The sequence below is a fragment of the Columba livia genome, chromosome 12, assembly GCF_036013475.1.
Source record: "Columba livia isolate bColLiv1 breed racing homer chromosome 12, bColLiv1.pat.W.v2, whole genome shotgun sequence".
Classification (NCBI taxonomy): Eukaryota; Metazoa; Chordata; class Aves; order Columbiformes; family Columbidae; genus Columba; species Columba livia.
In genome coordinates this window covers 18929473-18950735 of record NC_088613.1, presented here as the reverse complement: position 1 = coordinate 18950735, position 21263 = coordinate 18929473, and the positions used below count along the sequence as shown (strand labels likewise).

The window sequence follows — 21263 nt, the reverse complement described above, 5'->3', positions numbered from 1 at the left end:
AGGAGTCTTATAAAACACTGTATCTGTTCAGAGAGAGGAAGTTAATGACTGCTCAGGTTCAAGATTGTGTAAGCAAAGTAGTCTAAGAGATGAACTGACTTATAATGTGCTCTCAAAACTGCAGTTACTCCCCAGATAATCCAGGTAGGAGGAGAAAAGAGAGAGGAGAGCAAGAGAGACTTGTTTTTCCTCTCTTTCTCTTTCCACTGTAATGAAAATCAATGAATATTCTATTGGAGCTGAAAGAGCTTCTTGAAAGGCTAACAAGATGGAAGAGAATAGCACAGGTTCCAGCTAAAAATATTCCAAATGCTAAATAAAAAATGTCAGTAGAAGAAATGATAAGAAAAACAAGCCAAGCTTCTGCTCCCAGAATGTTAAGTCGGTAGCAAAAACTCCGCACTGGTGAAGTCTGGTATCAAGGCAAAACTATGAAGCGTCCTTCACAATTTAGGCTTGGAATTGAGACATTGAATTAATAGGACATTTGCACCAGCATGTCAGGGATCTCAAGGCAATCCAGCCCGTGCTGTCACCCTGTGCACAAGCCAGTGCTTTACCTTAGGAGATGTAGAAGTGTTTGAATTGATTTCTCTCCCAGTTATTCGGGGAGACTCACCCTGAAAAATAAACGGGACTGCAAGTTGTAAGAAGAAATTCTCCTGAAGGAAAGAGGCACAAGAAACTGCAAATGGGGCTGCCAGCCTAACTGCTGAAGGCCCAGGTTTAGCTTGCCCCGCAGATTTGCAGGGGTTCACTGTGGTTTACCTCAGATAATGTGACCAAACTCCCACCTCATCACTTTACCTGGAATCCCTTTATATTTTCACTGAGACCCAGCACTTGGGATCAGGGATAACGCAGGCTGGAGGGATCTCAGGAGGTCTCCCAGATCACTGAGCTCACTGAAGAACTGAGTCTAACCAAAGTTCCATCTAGCTCAGCACTACGACTCTTGCCAGAGCAAGCAGCAAATGCTTAGAAGAGAAACTAAGAAAAAGGCAAGTCAAAAGGGCACTTTTTCCCTATTTTGGTTTGACAGATTCAGGAGAGATGCTGCTCATGCCACATCCCCGTGTTTTTACTGGACCTTAATTCTTCCTGTTCAGAGGAGTTCTGCTGGCCTCAGTCTTTCCCCCTTTTTGATAAGCATCATCCTGACATGTTGGAATCCCAGGGCATCAGATGTGAAGGATGGGTGTGTTCCACACGTCAGTTTAAGCGTACAGCTAGCACTAAGCAACTGAGCCTAACAAAAACACTGCATAAAGCAAACGGAAAGTTCATGAAAAGGAAAGAAAAGAAAAATAACAATTTCCACAGCTGTGGCCTGAGGGGTCTCTTCTCTTTTTGGATCTTTTGTAAAACATTTCTGATGCCAGTCTTTAAAAAACATGAAGCAAAGCTTATTGGTTCTATTCCAGATGACTTGTGAAGAAGAGAGACTTTTCATCATATCTGAAAGCTCCTTCAGGGCTCTGTATTTTATGTAATATGTGGTTTATTATAAGGCAGATTGGTTATTTCAACAGTCTCGCTATTTATGCTCAACTAAAGCTTCGGCAGAACTTTTTGCAGCGTGAGGCCCTGGCCAACTTCCAGCTACCATGTGGAACTTGTCAGATTGCAAGTGCAATGGATACTTGCTCCCTTTAACTCCTGTCCTTCCCCAAGTACCATCCATTTCATCCTAGCCTGAGAAAGCATCTTACTAACAGCTCGCTATTGAAGCAATAATCTATCAGATTTATTGCAAACACAGTTCGATGTTCAGAAGGCAATCCAGAGCAAGTCCTCCTAAACTGTCCCATCCCTGTACCACATCTGGTACGTTTTATAAGGGCTTCCTCATAACTCTTGGCTGCTTGAAAATCCTGACTTAACAGGCAGAAGAATAATTCCAGGTCACTGTGGTTATCAATGCACTTTCGCTCAAGTCTGCTGGGTGGATAGATCACTGAAACTAAGAGAATAGAAAGGGAAAAGAATACCTTTCAGACACAATTTAATTGTAGGTCTCTGGCAGCAATAGGAATGTGTCTTCAAATGGATTCAGTTTGCCACTTCAGGAAAATTGACTTTTTTTCTGGAGTGAAAAGTTACTAAAAATATAGCCAGAAACAGCTCACTCTTTTGCAGATAGATTGGACTTATGCCTCGGAGTATTTCTCTGCTAAATATAAAGGGCTCAAGAACTTATACATCATTAGATCAGTTAATCCATTCAGTGATCAAGTAAATATCCACCAAGGCACATGTGATGAAAATAAATATTGGCATAGCTGAAATAAGAGAGAATTGGGAAGATTGTTCAGTGGTGAAGAAAGAGAGTGTTACTTCTGAGAAATGGGAATAGGTTCCTTTCTCTTATGCAATTATGCTTTCAAGCACTGATTGCAGACAGAAAGAGAAGAGCTTAGAAACATTTGTCTAGCTGGATAGCAGCCTCTTCACTAAACTCTCTTAGTCCATTAACTACTTCTATATATAAATTTTCAATTTATTGCTTGAAAATGTAATGATCAGAATGCTGAGAGCCAAATTACCACAGGTCAGTGCTGGGACACGAGAGGCACATTCACTTACCTAATTCACAAGCACTGTTTGCACATGCAAATGTGGGTCTCATTAAAATTGCCTCATTCCGTTACGGCTGCTCTTTGAAATTTGACCATCGAAATGCAAACGGGCAGCTCAAGATTTTCTCAGTTGTGACTTAATTGCAAACATGTTTTCTCTTCCTCCTAGATGTGCCGTCCGGGTTGCAAACAGAGCCCCAAGTCACAACCATAGTGGGGAACGATGTCCGGCTGACGTGCCGGGCCTCCAGGTACATCTACAGCCAGCTGGTCTGGTATCACGCCTCCTCGGAGCCGGCCCGCAGCGACTCGCTCATCGAGAAAACCGACAACTATTCCATTTCGTTGACATTGGTCATTACGAACGTCACGAAGGAACAAGGCGGCCTCTACAAGTGCAGAGCCCAGAACCAGCACAACAGCACCGACACGCTGGAGCAGCACACGCGGCTCCTGGTCAGAGGTGGGTCCCTGGGCAGCACCTGCTGCGTTTTATCTTCCTAACTCCATGCTGGGTGCGGATATAGTGTTGACTGAGGAGAAAAGGCACCACCCACCATGTTCCTAACAGCACAGCTCTGCCATTTGGGACTGTCACCCCAGATTCATATGACTTTGGTAGAAGCCTCCACCGACTTAGAGCTGCCAGGGTGACACAGATACCTAAATAGATTTGGACCCAGCAGATGTAATCACCATTGTCACTGGTCAAGTGTATAATCAAGTGACATGTACCATTTATTCTGGGTAAGTGCGATGCACTTCTTTACAGTAGCAGTATTTTGTTACTTATATGCAACCGCCCTTTCCTTTCCTTTCCTTTCCTTTCCTTTCCTTTCCTTTCCTTTCCTTTCCTTTCCTTTCCTTTCCTTTCCTTTCCTTTCCTTTCCTTTCCTTCCCTTCCCTTCCCTTCCCTTCCCTTCCCTTCCCTTCCCTTCCCTTCCCTTCCCTTCCCTTCCCTTCCCTTCCCTTCCCTTCCCTTCCCTTCCCTTCTCTCTCTTCCTTTTATCATTTCTTTTCAAAAATAATAACACTACAGATCCTGAAGCCTGGTTTCTTTGATTATGATGTGTATATAGAGAGCAGGACACTTCTTCCAGTAGAAACTCACTGAAAATTAGTGAAGTTTCTTCTGCTTCCTAGTGAAGAGAGTGAGCGATCAGGTCTGAGCCTTCTCAGAAGAAAAGGTACTAGTGGAATGGGTGAATTTATTAGCTATCATCTTCCAATGGTGAAGAGAAACCCAAAGCACAGAAATGGAGTAGAACTGAAATAAAGAGCAGCAGGCCAGGGTGCAGAAGACAGAGTCCTTCAGAAGCTGGATCGGACAGTGATTTTCAAATTGGCTTCTCCACTTCCATTCATGGCTAATGACATACTGAAGGGACAGCTAAGCTTCCGTAAGCACTTGTCACTTTGGTAAAAACCAGGCCACCCAGTGCTGGCTTCATCCTTGTTTAAGTGAACAAGCACGTGTCCCCAACACCCCCTCCCAGCCCCTCCCCGCTCCGCACAGGCAACACACAGGGAGAAGATGCTCCCCACGCCACAGCTGGGCTGGCACGGCTCCCGTACCTGCGTGGGAGGTGATTTATTTTCAGAAACGGCACGAGCACCTGCCGCTTCCTGAAGTGCGGAGGAAGGGAAAGGATCTCACCCTGGTATTACAGAGTGCTGGCAGTTTGGCTTGTTCCCATGGCCGGTACCGGAGCCACCTGTCAGCATCATCCGACACGGGAGCGCTGGGCTTTCTCTGCACTCTGCAGTCAGGCAATTCGCTTTTCTCTCCCCTGGCAGATATTTTTATTCGTTTAGTCAAATTTCCACCTACACAGACACCTACACATGATGGCGATGGGAAAAACACAGCTAAACTGGGAATATATCCATGGGAGAACTGGAACCTTCATCATATTGTTCTGAGAATTCCTGGGGTCTGTTATTTGTCTGGCACATGTCAGAGTAGTAACTGGTCTGAAGAACGTGCCTGGAAATGCCCCTCCAAACCAGCCTTCTGCTATACAAACAAAGTATTTTAAATGTACTAACGGCAATCAGATACTGTCCTTATTGCAGGTTTTATGCATTTTAGCTTGTGATTTTAGTTGTTGCTTTCCTGTCCCCTTTATAAATGAACATAAAGTGGAGGCTAACATAGTTTGTAGTAAGTAGATAACTGCACTCACAATGGAGGACACAAAATCCTTAGAACTGTTTCCTTTTTGCCTCCTTTCTTTTTTCGTCTTCACTCTGCATTAGCTCTACCCACTCACTGTCCTCTGTTTCCTTCAGGGGATGAAAAGCTCAAGGAGGTTTGAGCTCAAGTAAAATCTAAGCTTAGCCTGCTTGAAAATAAGCCAGATGAACTCACCCACTCCTCCCATAATCTTTTGGGAGATTTTTGCTGCCACTTATCCACCAAATCTTTGCCACCTGCAGCACAGAGAGGCCACGCAGGTGGCCAAAGGAGAGAAGATGGCAGAGCCTTCTGCAATCTCATTATGTTCTGTTTATCTTTGTTCTGTAGCAAAGGCGGCACCGTACGTGATACAAAACCTCACGGATCTGGAGGTTAACATCAGCGGGAAGATCATTCTGGAGTGCAGAGTCGGTGGGACGCCAGAACCTCAGATTACGTGGCGAAAGAACGGTTACCCCATTTCAGCAGCATCAGGTGAGCGCACCTGCTGCCCGAGCGTGCTGTACGGAACGCGGGATAACAGACTCGCACGTTTGCCACAAACATGGGACCTACAACCCCACAGCGACTGCAAGAATGGCTGAGTCAGGATGGTACCACAACCTCACAAAACACACACAGGAATCCAAATACATCACATCGCTGCGGTAGATTCCAGCTTGGACTTTGAGGTCAAAGCTGCCAAGCGGTTGCGAGCCAGCGCCTGCTTATGCAGCTTGCCTTCCGCATGCGGCAGTGCGCGTGTCTGCAGGCAGCCAGATAGGCTGCACTCATTAGCATCCCATTAGTAAGTCAAGGAGTACAGCATTCTGTTCAGCCTGCTTGTGCGAGACAACAGTTTGTGCACAAAGCTGAGACGGAATGTACCTGCTTGTCAGGCGGGTCTGAAAACACAAACCTGAACCGTCAGATATCCTTGGGGCCTGACTGGAATATATTGCAGCAGATAGGCAGTCACCCAGCAGCAGGGCTGGGCCATGCCATGGCTTACAACACACAGAACCACAGAAGGAAGGGACCTGGAAAGCTCATCCAGTGCAATCCCCCCATGGAGCAGGAACACCCAGATGAGGTTACACAGGAAGGTGTCCAGGCGGGTTGGAATGTCTGCACAGAAGGAGACTCCACAACCTCCCTGGGCAGCCTGGGCCAGGCTCTGCCACCCTCACCATCAAGAAGTTTCTTCTCAGATTTAAGTGGAACCTCCTGTGTTCCAGTTTGCACCCATTGCACCTTATCCTGTCACTGGTTGTCACCGAGAAGAGCCTGGCTCCATCCTCCTGACACTCCCCCTTTCCATATTGATCCCCAGGAATGAGTCCCCCCTCAGTCTCCTCCAAGCTCCAGAGCCCCAGCTCCCTCAGCCTTTCCTCACACGGGAGATGCTCCACTCCCTGCAGCATCTTGGTGGCTGCGCTGGACTCTCTCCAGCAGTTCCCTGTCCTGCTGGAACTGAGGGGCCACAGCTGGACACAATATTCCAGGTGTGGTCTCCCCAGGGCAGAGCAGAGGGGCAGGAGAACCTCTCTGACCTACTGACCATCTCCTTCTAATCCACCCCAGGTACCATTGGCTTCCTGGCCACAAGGGCCCAGTGCTGGCTCATAGTCATGACACACACATCCTTGCTTTATCTCCCACAACACAGTGATGAGAACGTGCGCTCGGCTCGGCTGGTACGGAGCAGTGTGGGCAGGGAGCATGGGCTCCTTTACCTGAGCCTCGAAGTCCTTCTCAGCTCTCTGTCCCGGGATCTCCTAAGAACCGTGGAGAATTCCACGTCAGTAGCTGGTCCTGTGACTTTAATTTTGCATCTCAGACTAGGTAGGAAATCTAGGATCATCCATAATTCAGATCAGACTGTTCTGAGAGAAACTCTTTATAGCTACTGGAATTTTATAAATAATTCTAGAGGGACAAGCATGTAACTCATCCAACCAATGGAAACATAAATAAAATATTTGGAAAAAAACACCTCGGGGTAAATATTTCAGCACAGTGCAAGGCAAGTTATGTGCAGAACTCTTGTTAACAACAACAGGATTCATAGGCAGAACATCGAGAAACTCAAAATGTCCCTTTTGGATTCAAAGCCTGATCCATTTCCCTGTTTCTGCCCCAAACACACCCTTAGTGAAACAGATGAGCTCTCAGTTTTGTGCCACAAATGAGGAAAAATTAAACATAGAAAAGCATCTGAAAGGTCATATCTAGGCAAGCTCCCTCTTCCCACCCCTCTTGCAGCCCCCAGCTGTCTGTGAATCCAGGATTGCTCCATGCAGGGATTTCTCCAGGGATGTGCGTAACCTGATTTGTATGTTCAACATGTTTAAACTCCCATCACTTCTCACAGCCTTCAAGACATGCTTTTTCCAATAATTTCTCCAAGCTCTTTTTTTTCCCAGTGCATCTTATTGCTGTTAGAAAACCTATCTTCCCATCACTTCACCAACTTCCATAGAAGTTTTCTCAGTCTCTGTCTGCTGATAACAAATTAACAGCCATATTTGCTGTTGGTTAAAAGATCCCCAAGTGATTTACACAGATATTGAGGAGAAAAACCACGTCAGGGAAAGGTTATTGCCAGACCACAATGAGGAGCACAGTATTAAAATGTCTCTTAATAGAAGTGAATACCAGGCCTATGTGGATGTTCTGTCTCCTAAAAGCATTTGTAGGTAGGTAGATCATTGTGATGATATTAACCCAAACCCCTTTACAACAGGCATTTCCATGGAAAATAATACCCTGGTCATTGAGCGAGTGAAAAAGGACGATGAAGGGCTCTATGAATGCAAGGCGTCTAACGACATGGGCCAAGACAGCACATCAGCCTTCATTAAAATACAAGGTGAGCTCCAAGATAAGGCAAAACACATATATTGTGTTGGACTGATGAGAACTATTGTTCACTCATGGGCTTTGGCTACATTTAAAATGTGCTTGTACATTTAACCTACAGGTTCTGAGGAGAAATCCAACATTGAAGTTATCATTTTGGTCTGCACTGGTCTGGCCGCTACCCTCTTCTGGCTTCTTCTGACCCTGTTCATTCGGAAACTGAGAAAAGTAAGAGAGCTTCCATGTTGCACAAAGCGGCTGGGATTGGGCCCAGTTTATGCAGAGTATCAGAGTTTAGGGCTGAATGTTTGGGACAGATGGTAGAAAAACTGTACAAAACGTTCCTATAAAATTTCCGTGCAAGACTTGTGCTGATAGTCCTTTGACTTCTCCAGAGATCATTTGCGCTTGTGAAATTTCTACCCGCTTCCACAGTACCAGAAAATCAGGTTTCCCACCCCTTTATGAGTCAAATTGGCTTTGAAGATAAGGAGACAAAAAAAAAATCCTAAATCCTCAAAAATGAGGGATTGATTTCAGCACTCGTCCAATAAGATTTCTCTGAAACACAGGTTTTAAAGGGAGCCCTGCTCTAGAAATGAGCACAAACCACACAGCTTATCTGGTCCCCACGTCTTGCTATTCTTTTATCTCCATTTTGTGACTCAAAAAAGTGAAGTTTCAGTAAAGTTCCAAACAGAACGCTACGAAAATGCCAAAATGCTCCGTAGTGCATGAGGAAGTGCAACGTGTGGAGTTCCCATTGAAAAGCACTGATTTCCTTGAATAGATACGGGTAGAAGACACTGATAGATTTTGTGTCCTCAGAGTGTTTACCAGCATTAATCAGTGACTCTTCCCAACACCCCTGAGTGGCAGGTGTACATAAACATCGATTCCCCAGGTATTAAAATAAAAAGAGAGGCAGGAAGCTGAAGTGATACATTCATGGTTTGGAATAAATTTCAGGGGTAAATCTGGAATCCAGGGAACTCCCCGGCCAGCACTCTCTCTTGTAGACGGCAGCTCTCCCAATAGAATTGCTGTGTAAATACTGTGAATAATTTCTCCACACCCTGTTTTTAGCCCGATGCCACGGATATTAAAACAGGATACCTGTCAATTATAATGGATCCCGAGGAAATGCCTCTTGACGAGCAGTGTGACCGTCTTCCCTACGACAGCAGTAAATGGGAGTTTCCAAGAGACAGACTGCGGCTGGGTGAGTGGTTTGGGTATGGTTACTGTAAAGAATGATGATTTTTAATGCTCCTCAGTTTCAGTGGATCTGTTGTATAACCCAAGAAGCAGCCTGTCATTTAGTGCCACCAGCCTTGGGGAGAGCTGGCACTGAGCCACAGCATTGAGGGTCATCCTTAATGGGGGGGTGAAACAAGGGATTTGGTAAGAAAAGCGATGATTTTGTCTCAAAATACCTATCACCTCTTTTTCTTTCTCGAATAAGTGAAGCCAAGCTCTTGACAGGGAAAAAGGCACCTCCAGGCACCATCCCTGTCAAAATTATGGTTTCACACCCATAGAGGAAAAGAGAAGTGAATCTGAAAGGTGACGGTCTTTCAAAGAGTTTTCTTTTGAATAAATCTATGAATTCATCAAATAATCAATTCCTTATGCATTGTTTCAACATGGCGTTGAGTTGTAAAGAGCTATCATGAAAAAATGAACCAAATTTCACTCAATAGCTCGGCTCACCGGATGATGGAGCAAGAAAATGTAAAAAGCAGGTTGTGTTTGAATAGAGAAACAGTAACATCTGTGTGCAATGGTGAGTGCAGGGAATGTATCTGTATCTGTGTGTGCTCTTGGTGCTTTAGCTGGAAAACATGGAAGAAGGTGGAAGCCAGAGAAAAATAACAAAAAATGAGATGCTGGTTAGACATAGGGTCAAACTAGCAGAACTAAAAAGCCAGACCATGATGCTCATTGTACTATGCTGCATTGCGGGTCAGAGCCCCCAGAGCACACTAGGTAATACAAGCATGAAAATTCAAATGAGAGGAGAAACAGAGATGATCATCTTAAATTCCATTTAGTATAGCTTTTACATCAAATAACTAAAGGGCTAAAGGGTTCTGAGTGTCTGAGTGCCTTAGCTGGCTATCTCTATGGATACGATTCATGAGAGATCCGGGTTCCAAAGTTCCGTGTTTAAACCAAAATCTGACTTTCCTGGGCTCGAGGACAACTATGTGTGATGTTTTTACCCTTCAGCCATGTGTATGTTTTCAGCCTTACCTTTGGCTGAATCCAGATTTATTTATCCTACTCTATCACACACTGTATTGCATTAAAGTCATATGGATATAAATCACACCATTTATATCCATATGCTGTAAATATGTGATACAGGCTTCTATTGACTGTCGGTCTACGTTGTGCCTGGGCACTGGAGTCTGTATTTCTTGCACAGCTGAGAATGCACGTTTACCTCTTATCTGATGCAGACTATCTTAAGTCCCCTTTGGCTCATTCTTGACTCTTGCTTCTCTAGGTAAAACACTGGGTCATGGTGCTTTTGGGAAGGTGGTGGAGGCGTCTGCTTTTGGCATTGATAAATCTTCAACCTGCAAAACAGTTGCCGTAAAAATGCTTAAAGGTACATATTCCTCTGAGATTCTCACAAGACTCCTCAGGGAACCTGCGGGCGATGAGGTTTCCAGTTCCCAGCTCCGAACCAGCCCCAAGTTCATTGTGTTCAGAAGGGAGTGGGTTTGTCATATGGGAGCAATTAGTCGTTATACAGTGGATGTTAATATGTAGGAAACGACAAGCGGCTCCATGCGGTGCTGCTGATTAAGTCTTGTATTCCTAGAGGAGGAAAACAGCAGCTTCCAGGTCTGTGGGGTTAGGAGGGAAACAGATTACAGAATGTAATTACATTAGATAGTCTGAAATTGGATCCAAGCCTTCGATCTCAGCCCTTCCAGATGTAGAACAGTTCAAGGGGTTGAAAAAAAAGCAATGCCAAGGGAGTGAATTAGAGACAACTTGCTTGCAATTACTGAAATTAAGGAAAGCTTTTACCATTCAGTGGTGGGGAAGGGGGAAACTTAGAGACTGATCTTTCATATTTACATACAAAGCCTCTGCAGACAGCTTATGAATAAATGCAACAGCCAGTACATTGACTCCTTGGGTTGGAGGTTTTTAGCTGTTCACTCAGGATGTTTTCAAAGCTAGGATCGATGCTCAGTGGATGGCTTTTCATAGCCCACGTTGCTCTGCATTGCTGCTACATGCCGGTATTAACCCCTGCAACGCCACCATTCACGAACCTCTATCACCGGATTTGGCTGCTGTTGCTCGCTGCCTCTCCTGATGCTCTGCTACTTCTTCGGATGCTCTGCTGCTTCCCACCTCGCTGCAATTCCAAAAACATCAGTTTATTGCCTGTCTGGACCTCCTCCAAATCTGGTTTCCTTTCTCTGCATTAGTCAGTGGATCTTCAGATCATCTTCCTCCTGCTGTTTCTTCCGTTCCATGCCCATCTCCAGATCCCTGAAATACCCTGGAAGCCCTCAATTCAGACACGCTCCCTTCTCCATCCAAAACTTCCTGCCCTGGGTAGCTCTGGGATTTCATTCACCCCCACCCTGTGCTTCTCAGCTGATCCTCATGTCAACTCTACCCTGCCTGCACATATTCAGCAAACTATTTGGCAGTTCCTCCATCATTTTACACCTTCCTCCCCTGGTGGAGGCAGCAGCCTCCTGCTCTAACATGTCTCTCCTCATCTAACATGCCCATAATCCATCTCAAATTAGGCAGATTCTCTAGTGTGAGTCAATTCATTCAGGAGAAAGAAGAAAAGGCTCTGGAGATGTCTGCATTTCTGTAATTCCAGCATTATCTGTCATTTCCATGGAGGAGGCTGGTATCAGCTCTGGCATGAAGGCTAAAACTTAATGTGCAAGATTAACTGACACACTTTCTGTAGCTGTTCTGTTTAGGTTTTGCCAGGCATGTGTTCCAGCCCATGCCAGGGTAAATCAGGAGTAATAGCACCCATGTACACACCCATCCACAAACACTGATGACTGAAGAAATCTTGGGCTTGGAATAGCTCCTTCTTTATGACACAATTTGCTGAAAGATTTGTTTATGGAGAACTCTACAAAGAGATAAAGAGGTTACATTTGTCACACCAAGTGATCTGTTACGTAACCGTTTCTTCATATTTAAATCTGATGCAAAGGCAAAAATAGGGGAAACAGGACACAGCCCCTTTTGTTAAAATACATCACGGAAGTTTTGGAAAGAAGGCAGAGGTACCAAGCCAACATCTGAACAACATTCCGGTCTTAGAGTGCCCCCTGAGCTTGGGCAGCACAAGAGAATGAAACTGCAGGGTAACTGGCCAGCCGGTGCTTCACCAGGGGTCAGGTTCTTGGCTCACATACAAATATGACCTTTCTGCTTTGCTGGAAAATGTATTTCTTGGGTCGATGAGATCTTGGCAGGGCTGAGATTTAGTGATGTTCCACATTCTCCAGTATCCAACTTACAGGTGTGTTGGATTCCTCCATCACCTGCAGTGGAGAATCGCTCAGTACTGTGAAAAATATATTCGGAGGTATTGTAAAGAAGTGCAACTAAACTGAACAGCACCATTAGAGATGGAGGAACACGATCTGTGTGCTGTTGTAGCTTGGGACGATTGTTTGTTCCCTTGCTAAGTGTGCAAAATTCAGCCCTTGCAAAGGCTCCCTGGCGCTTGATTTGGGGGGAGGGTTCTCCTACAGGGCAGTAACCCCCCATAACCCATGCTAGAGAAAGGAAGAGTCACCCAAAAGATAAAGTGTTATTCCTCTTCATAAAGGTCAACAGACAATGAAACGGATGACTTATTATCTGTTTAAGAGTCTGAAAGGCAAAGATACTGCAAGTAACCTGGCTGGTTTTTGTTTCCAAGTATAAACAGGATCTTGCTGTGTCCTGTTAAAAATATCCTGTTGTGTAAAGATGATTTTTTTCCTGTTTATCTTAAGCAGAATGTGCAACTACTAATGAATGTAAGGCTTTAATGTCTGAACTGAAGATCCTCATCCATATAGGACATCATCTGAATGTAGTCAACCTGCTGGGAGCCTGCACTAAAGCGGGAGGTGAGTTCTCAGTAAATAAGGAGCAAAGGAGAAAAGGTTTTCAGATCCAATGGTGTTTGGGTGTATTTGCGGTGGAGTTCGAGCCTCATGCATGTGCAGTTAATGCAAGTACAAACATTTCTAGCTCTGCTCACAGGAGAGCTTCTGCTGCTGTGGAATACAGCCACCACTCATCAATGGTTTCTGAACGTCTTCTCCCAGCCAGTGTTCTCACTTCTCTGTTTTCTTTTTTCTCTGTCCTTTGTAAGCTTGTTTACAAATGGGAATATGGACTGAAGGGAGGCAGTATCCTTAATTGCAATTAGGTGCCCAACTCCTCCACATAGGCACTACTGATCATTTCAAAGGTCCTTCTCCTTCCCCGCCTTATCAGGAGGATGTACCAGGCTGAGCACTTGGCCACTTGCGGCCTCCTCCTTTCCCAGGCACTTCATTCTTGCCTGGCCAATGCAGGCAGTTTTTTGTGGAGTACACAGGAAGGCCAAGGCCGTCCAAAGCTTAATGGAGCAACAGCGTGGACTTCCAAGAGGCCAAGCTGACACAACTGGCTGTACATCATGCAAAGAATCTGTTGAAAAGTGCACATTTAAACATAGGACCCCATAAATCTTAGATCTTAGTCACTAAAACATCCCTTCCCATACTGCCATATAAAGCATCCTTGTCTCTTACTATACTGTGCTTTAACTTCAGGGTAACAAGTCTCAAAGATGCCTCTTTACTGCTTACAATGAACCTTCAAAACAATCCCCAAAGGACAGATTTAGGAGAGCTGAGGGCAGAAAAAACAGAGTAGAATAAATGAAGGGGAAAGAGTGAGAGAGACGGTGCATACACCTGCTGTCATCTCTGACTCTGAAGCTATCGCTTTCCCAAAGAACATGTAGTTGTCCAGTCACAAGGGAAAAAGAAAACTGCATTGAGGTAGATTTGGTGGGATGCCAGGACAGAAATCTTCCCTCCAGCAAGACAGTCCAGTTTGTCAAGGAGCAAGCAGCAGCCACAGGTGCTGCTGTCACCTGGGAGCCACGAATGGGGAGCTCGCAGGGGTTGTCGTAGCACTGCAGACCCCGAAAGCTTGTACGGGAGGATGGCCAGATTGAGCTGGAGGGTTTAACACTGAGATGCACAGGCAAGGACTATTTCCTTGGGACTGTGAGTAGAGGGGAAGGAACACAGTGAATGCTGGTGATTCTCCTCTCCTGTCAAGTCAATGAGGTGCCTTAATACAAACCACATGGAATCCCAGAGTGTCAGGAGTTGGAAGGGACCTGGAAAGCTCATCCAGTGCAATCCCCCCATGGAGCAGGAACACCCAGATGAGGTTACACAGGAAGGTGTCCAGGCGGGTTGGAATGTCTGCACAGAAGGAGACTCCACAACCCCCCTGGGCAGCCTGGGCCAGGCTCTGCCACCCTCACTGGGAACAAGTTTCTTCTCAGATTTAAGTGGAACCTTTTGTGTTCCAGCTTGTACCCACTGCCCCTTGTCTTGTCATTGATTGTCAAAAATTAAAAAATAAAATTAGGTGCCTAAAACATGGCAGCATTATGAAGAGGTCAATAGTTTTTAACCAAAGCACTAATTCAACCACAGAGCTCCAGCTGTATAGTAAGACACAGCTCAGTAACTGATGAAATACTGTGACTGTCCAGTGTCTGAAGAACTTTTCTCCTGAGGGTCCTTCAGGTTCCCGTTCTCCAGCCTGCTCCATCCCAACTGCCCTCCTGGGTGACGAGGTAACTCTCACCCTTCCCTGATGATCCTGGGGGGTCCCTTCCAACTCAGGGCATCCCATGATTCTCTGCAGAATAGAGTGCTCTTTCCTTCCTTGTCAGGTTTTATGTAACCATACAATGGTATTCCTGATGAAGACTGATATTAAGTGTGCACATATATTATTTTAACCATATAACAAGTAACAGATTTTAACACCTTGGCTGAGTGTCTGATATTAAGCCAGCTAAAACTAATGCATAGTACATGCTTTACACTGAGGAAATAAAATAGGCAGAGGACGTGCCTAGGAAGCATTTCAAAACCATGAATAAATCACTAACTGAAGCTTTAAAGCTGTATTAGAATCTACATTTCCTTAGGGCATCTACGAGGGACATTTGACTTCAGGTTCTTCAGAACGATGTCCCCCAGAGATCTCTTGTGCAGCACCAGACCCCAGCAGAAATACACAATGTTATTATCAGCAAGCCATTGGTTATCAGTGCTAGAATTCAACATCTTCCTTTTAATGCAACAATCTGCTTCCAAATGGTACTTGTCACCTGGTCTCAGGCAGGACACAGCAGCCAGCATCTCTGAGGTTCACTCTTCCCTCCTCGACCCCTCTGCTGTCCCTTCCAGCCCCGCTCGCAGCCTCTTCAGTCAATATCGTCCATGTTTATGTGGGCATTTCTGATACAATCCAGAGAGAAGAGCAGCTTCGAGCTGCCTCCTTCCCCAATGGCCAAGTGCAGCTCTCAGCGCTTTTCCTTTGAAGTTCAAACTCCTGCGTCTGAGCTACGGACCTTCTAGACTGAAACAGGTTTCTGGACATGAAAGGACTGATAATAATACATGTTCATAAGCATTCTCGTCCCACAATTTCACCTTATCTTATATTTGATGATTACAAAAAGCAGTGATTATGCTAAAGGTACAGAATGAAGCTTTTCTCTTTTCTAATAGCTCACACTGAAACATAAAAGCATTTTCAAGCAGCTCTCAAAAATACACAGAATTGTCTCTAAAAGCAGCAATTGCACTGAACTGTACAGTAGTTTGCACAGAAGGAAGAAACTGGCAGGACTTTCCAGGCTTGCAAAAACTTTTGCCTACATATTTTTGCAATTTTGGATTTAGATCTGCCTATGACCCTGCATGCTGTTATTGCCTCTAGCGCATCAGCTCCACCCAAAACAAACAATTGTGAAGGCAGCAGGGAAGAACAAAGACTGCCCCATGCTATGGATCTATGTATAGACTGAAACAACCTCAACAGCACGTGGGATTGTGTATTCTTCTTCATCATTCTGTATTTTCCTTTGTTTATAAATAAGGAATAAATACCAACTGTTACCATCTTAGGAGGAAAACTAAGAATCTGTCCTGTAATCCCTTCTCTCCATATCCACTACCAATTGCACGCTTCTGGAGTGTCACTTCTCTGTTTCCTAATTTCTTCATCTTCATAATAGGAATGACAGTATTTACTTATTTTGAAAAGGATTTGTGAGGATAAGTTAGTATGAAGCGCTTTGCAGTGCTTCAAAACTCATTTGACTTTCACTGTCTTTTTAGGTCCTTTAATGGTCATAGTAGAATATTGCAAATATGGAAATCTGTCCAACTATCTAAGAGGAAAACGAGGAGATTTCATTGCATACAAGGTAAAAAGACGACAGGCTTCTCATAGTCACAAGGCAGGGAATTAGCAACCACGAGGTGGATTTTTTTCTGCATTGGTACTTATAGAGGCACTTTATTCTCTCACCAAATGGGTTTGGCTTCCACACGATTGTCTGCAACCACACAAACAGTGGTGCTGGAACAAACTGGACTAGGATGTGGGGGAAGACACAGGAGGCTAAAAATGAGCACTGGGGAGAGGAAGGGACTAACTTGTGGAAATACAGCATCCAATGGCTCTCTGATCAAAGCCCTGCAGAAACTGCTCCCCGAGATTATTTTCCTAGATTGGTCTATTATTATTATTATTATTATTATTATTATTATTATTATTATTATTATTATTATTATGTACAGGCATAAAAGTACATAAGATACTTTGTGTAAGAGAAGATTTTCCTGGTACAGTCCCTCAACATTTCTTTTCTCCCCACTGTTTTCACGAATTGCAGGGACTCGTGATGTCTCACACCCCGGGATAGGGTGAGACAGATGCATTTCAGTGCACATCATGCACATTTTTAGCATGATTCCCTAAGAAAGCAAGAAGTACAGAATTAGAATGTCTCTCTGCTCATCTATCAGCCTTACCCAGCCAGCTTCTAGCTCAATTTATGTTGTTATCAGTGAAATGGGAGGTCCTGTATTAATAAATGGGAAACCAGGCTTCCTTAGTTCTGCCATTGAGGGAACTTCATGTTCAAACATGTTTTGAGCTCATCTCCAGAGGACACTTTCTCCATATGCCATTCTGTTACACATTTTTAATCCCCAGGTGTTGCATCATCCAAAGCTAAAAACTAGTTTTCTACCATTTCTAGTCCCAGGAAACCTCTGACCAAGCAGAGAAAAGTCTGGATGAGTCCAACAGTGATTTGACCGAACTGATCAAGAGGCGTCTGGAGAGCGTGGCCAGCACAGGAAGCTCTGCCAGCTCAGGATTTATTGAAGATAAGAGTTACAGCGATTCAGAAGATGATGAAGAAGGTAAAACAAACCTACCTAGTCCCAAATCTTTTATTGTAAAGGCTTCTGGTACTTGGCTAGTGCCACACACACCGTCACACACTTTACAAGCCCTTACACCGCTTGACTTGTTCCTGAAACCGCCAATTCTTTCTCTTGCCTGTACCCCACTCCAGCTTTTTCTCCCAAAAAGAGATTTGCAGTAACATATGCATGTAAAAGTTGCTCCTGTTGTGTAAGATGAATAATAGCAATATTTTACCAGAAGATTTGTGGGGCCCATCTGTCCCCAGTCTCCTCACTCGCTTACTGTAAATAGTTTCCCTCACTTTTATCCCCAGATGTTGTTTGCTCCCTGGCTAAATGACATGATTGATGTTGGACACAACTTTTTAAATCATCTGTTCTGCCTCTAGGTCAGCGGTTCCTAACCCAGAGTTGTAATGCTAATAGAGAACTCATGTAACTGTACTCAGATGCAGGGCTGGCTCATCAGCATGCGAGTGGCACCAGTGCCGAACCAGTCTGTAGCCGTTGCTGTAGCGGTTTGTGTGTCTGTGATCTCTCCTAGATGCTGAGGATCTGTACAAGCGGCCCCTGACCCTGGAGGATCTCATTTGCTATAGCTTCCAAGTGGCAAAAGGCATGGAGTTTCTCGCCTCCCGAAAAGTGAGCTCATTAAAACTTCGGGGCAGCACATATTTCACAAAATCGGAACTATCTGATATGAAGAAATACAAATACACTTTCGAGCCTGAGTTAATCTGGTTTTTGCTCTTATATTAATGTGTTGGAGATCACACTAGCTCTGGTGGTCAAGCAATAAGCAGCACTGAAGAAACTGTGAAGGGATATTCATCACGTTCTTGGCTACAAGGGCTGGCAGCTGTAACGTGACAGTTTAGATAGAAGGTGCAAATACAGACTGCAAGGCAATTCATGTAACCGTATCATAATTAAATGCAGCAAAGCCTCCTCATAGATAAAGACCCTTCCAATATGGTCAACAAAAGTACTACTGGAAAATGAAGGAGTATCCAGCTATTCATTTAGTTTGTCAGTAATGCTGGAGATTAGCAGGAAACTTAGCGCCTCTTTTCAATACAAAAAGAAAGAAGTATGTTTGTAGCCTTTGGAACACCTGTTTTTGAAATAAATAGAATGCAATACACATGCCAAAGTACGCACAAAATGGAAAGTTTGCACTTGCTGGTTCACACAGAAATAATAAGCACAGTAATTGCCTATGTGCAATTAACTACCCCCGTCTCACACACACTCATGGGACTGCATTTGCAAATGTAGCTGCAGCTGCTTTTTGATCTCTCCCAAATTTGCCGCAAAGCAATTAGGTGGTAAATGGCACTCCCTCCCTCTCACCATAACCATGGAAGTTATTTCACATAGAAAAATCAGAAAACTACCTGCAATATTTGGCTTGTTCCCCGAGTTATTTTCTCCTTTGCATATGACAGTATATTTGCAGCAGATTCCCACACACATTTTGCCTCTCTAACCTGCTCACAACAAAGTTCATTTATCTGCCCATTTCCGAAGGTCTCATGCTATCAGCTTTAGCAGGGGCTTGTTGTCCGGGCGGCCCCTCTGACCTTGTTTGTCCTCATTCCTTGGCAGTGCATCCATCGGGATCTGGCAGCAAGGAACATCCTTCTCTCAGAGAACAACGTGGTTAAGATCTGTGACTTCGGACTAGCCAGGGATATTTATAAAGACCCTGATTATGTACGGAAAGGAGATGTAAGTGGAAGAAACCCGAAATGCTAATGTCAAGTTTTTCTTTCCCCAGGGCTTGGGCAGATTAGTAGCAACAGTTCTGGCAACATGTTGTGTCTTTTGCATTCTTAGGCAAGGCTTCCACTCAAATGGATGGCTCCAGAAGCTATTTTCGATAAAATTTACACAACACAGAGTGATGTATGGTCTTTCGGAGTGCTGCTCTGGGAAATATTTTCTCTAGGTAAGAATGGTTTAAAACTTCTTTTCCCCCCTAATTTATGGCTCTATTGCTATGAGAAGCTTGAAACAGAAGATGATAATGTGGTGCCATGTTCTGTTGCAGTTAATACAATTACACAGTGCAGATCAGGTGAAAAATAAAGTCACTGGGCTGAAGTCAATGAGAACTCCACTCAGCAAAGTCCATTAAAGCAGTGAATACCAGGGAGAGGGGCGGGGGGACACCAAAACAAAATCCCAAACTCTGGCCCCAACGTTTGTAATAATTAAAGCCAACAGAGTGCAGAGATAATTGAAGCCTCTGCTGCTCGTGAGTGAAATATTTCTTTGAGAGCAATGAAGAATTTTCCCTGTCAAACCGTATTTTCCCCTAAGGAGTCTGCTTTGGGAAACCACACAGCTCAAAGGTCGCAGAGGATTTCGCTGCGGTTGACACAGTGCTCTGATGTTGCTGGTGGCAGCCCAGGGACTTTGTCCACATGACATTTTATCCCAGCTTGATTATCTTCCCCACTAAATCTAAGTAAGGTTTTCTAAGTAAGAAAAAAAGTATTGGCAGCAGATGCCATCAGGTTGATAGGAGAATCAGCGCTAGACTCTGCGTAAGTCATTTTGGCAGCGAACAGGCAAATGCATACTCTGCTGGCCATATCATTTGCAAGCCACAACATTTTTGAAAGAATAGTAATGGTGTTCTTTATGTACTATAGATTTAATCTTATGGTGCTGTTATTATAGAAATCTCAGCCTCACTGAGATCTGGTTACTGTCGAGGAGATAAAGCTCTGAAATTGAGACAAGGAGCCTTACAGACAGCGGGACTTTGCCACTCTCAAATTCTCCTTGCAGAGTGGCGAGTTTTGTTTTCCTGAGGGAATTAAGGAATGTCAGCTCTGGCTTTTTAATCAACATTTGCAGACAAAAGAAAACGAGAGGCATTGTCAACCTAAGCTGCTGAATTTTAAGGCAAACTCTGTAATCTCCGACTATCTTTGGTTCATGGATCAGTTGAAATTAATGATCAAGCTCAAGATGCCAGCTCCAGATCTGGATGCGAATTCTGGAGCTCTTTCTATCCTAATCTTTACTTAGGGCTGGCTGCAAAGATCACAACCTGATTTCAGTCCAAGTCTTTGATTTGCACTTTTCTCTAGTTTGTATTGGCATGCAAAACAGAAACTTCATACTCCAGCGGTTAAAACAAGTGGCAGTTACTGCTTTCTCCAGAGTTCGGTCCTGTTTATTTAGAGTTTGCAACTTTGTTGTAACACCTCCATGGCTCTGTAACAGCATCACCTGCTCAAGTGTTTTGAAACGCCCCAGAAAGACAAAGATCCAGAAGCACAGTCAATGCCCCAGTTCCCATAGAGTATTCGAGATGTTTTAGCATCAGCACACAGAGCCGCACTCAGAGGGGACAGTCCCTCCATCCGGCATCTCCAGGGAACCAGGTGAACTCGGTGCTGATGAATGGCAAGGACCAGTGCACAAGGCAAACTTTATGCCATTCTAAAGGCCCTGACAGAGTTTAACAGATGTGAACTTCAAGTCATGTGGCCTTTAACACCGAAAACTAAGAAAAATTAAACTACGGTCACTGAAATTCATCTCTTAACAATTTTTTAAAATAATTTATCTGGTTACTTTTAATTTTAGATAGCCTATTTTCTTAATGAAGGTGCTTACCTGGAACAATAGACTGTGCTCTTCTGAATGCAGAGGAATCTACTAAATTACTGCAAGGGCTGCCATCCGTAGAGCAGCCTCTGCCCTCGCTGTGACGTAGATCACAAACGACTTTCTTCAATCCGTGGCACAGATCCAAAAGCAGTCATTTTCTCTGAGAGGCTTTTTCATACAGATCAGCCAGGCATGTCTGTGGCTTGGCACCACTCACATCTGCAGCTCACACGATAAATATTTAATTAAGGATTTGTGGCACTGATTGAACTCTCTTATATAAAAGTTTTACAGATCATTGAGAGCCAGGGGATTCAAGTTATTTGTCATTGCTACAGGGTATGCTTTGGCTCCCATTTAGTACTGCTGCTTTTTACTGGGTGCCGCAGACTTAGCACCCTCTAAAAGAGGAAAAGATACTGATTAGCAAAATGCACAGTTTGGTTCGGATGTGGGCCCCTTCTCAGGGTCAGCTGAATGAAGCACGAG

General features: G+C 44.3%; 1 protein-coding gene and 1 long non-coding RNA gene across 5 annotated transcripts in view; one reads left to right on the top strand and one right to left on the bottom strand.

The window, feature by feature from the left end:
* Window positions 1–21263, bottom strand: part of LOC135580728 (uncharacterized) — a 171410-nt gene that overhangs the window by 32477 nt on the left and 117670 nt on the right. The window lies entirely within an intron of this gene.
* The window catches only part of LOC102087545 (vascular endothelial growth factor receptor kdr-like), a 131187-nt gene that overhangs the window by 88902 nt on the left and 21022 nt on the right, over window positions 1–21263 (top strand). Inside the window, exons 13-24 of one of the 2 annotated variants that reach the window (XM_005512832.3) lie at window positions 2749–3042; window positions 5107–5253; window positions 7505–7630; window positions 7742–7848; window positions 8707–8842; window positions 10133–10237; window positions 12633–12746; window positions 16044–16132; window positions 16973–17138; window positions 17689–17786; window positions 18753–18875; window positions 18984–19095. In XM_005512832.3, the coding sequence (XP_005512889.2) occupies window positions 2749–3042; window positions 5107–5253; window positions 7505–7630; window positions 7742–7848; window positions 8707–8842; window positions 10133–10237; window positions 12633–12746; window positions 16044–16132; window positions 16973–17138; window positions 17689–17786; window positions 18753–18875; window positions 18984–19095 (1617 nt within the window). Of the gene's footprint in view, window positions 1–2748; window positions 3043–5106; window positions 5254–7504; window positions 7631–7741; window positions 7849–8706; window positions 8843–10132; window positions 10238–12629; window positions 12747–16043; window positions 16133–16972; window positions 17139–17688; window positions 17787–18752; window positions 18876–18983; window positions 19096–21263 lie in introns of both variants that reach the window. The other variant, XM_021279989.2, reaches the window with a different exon arrangement.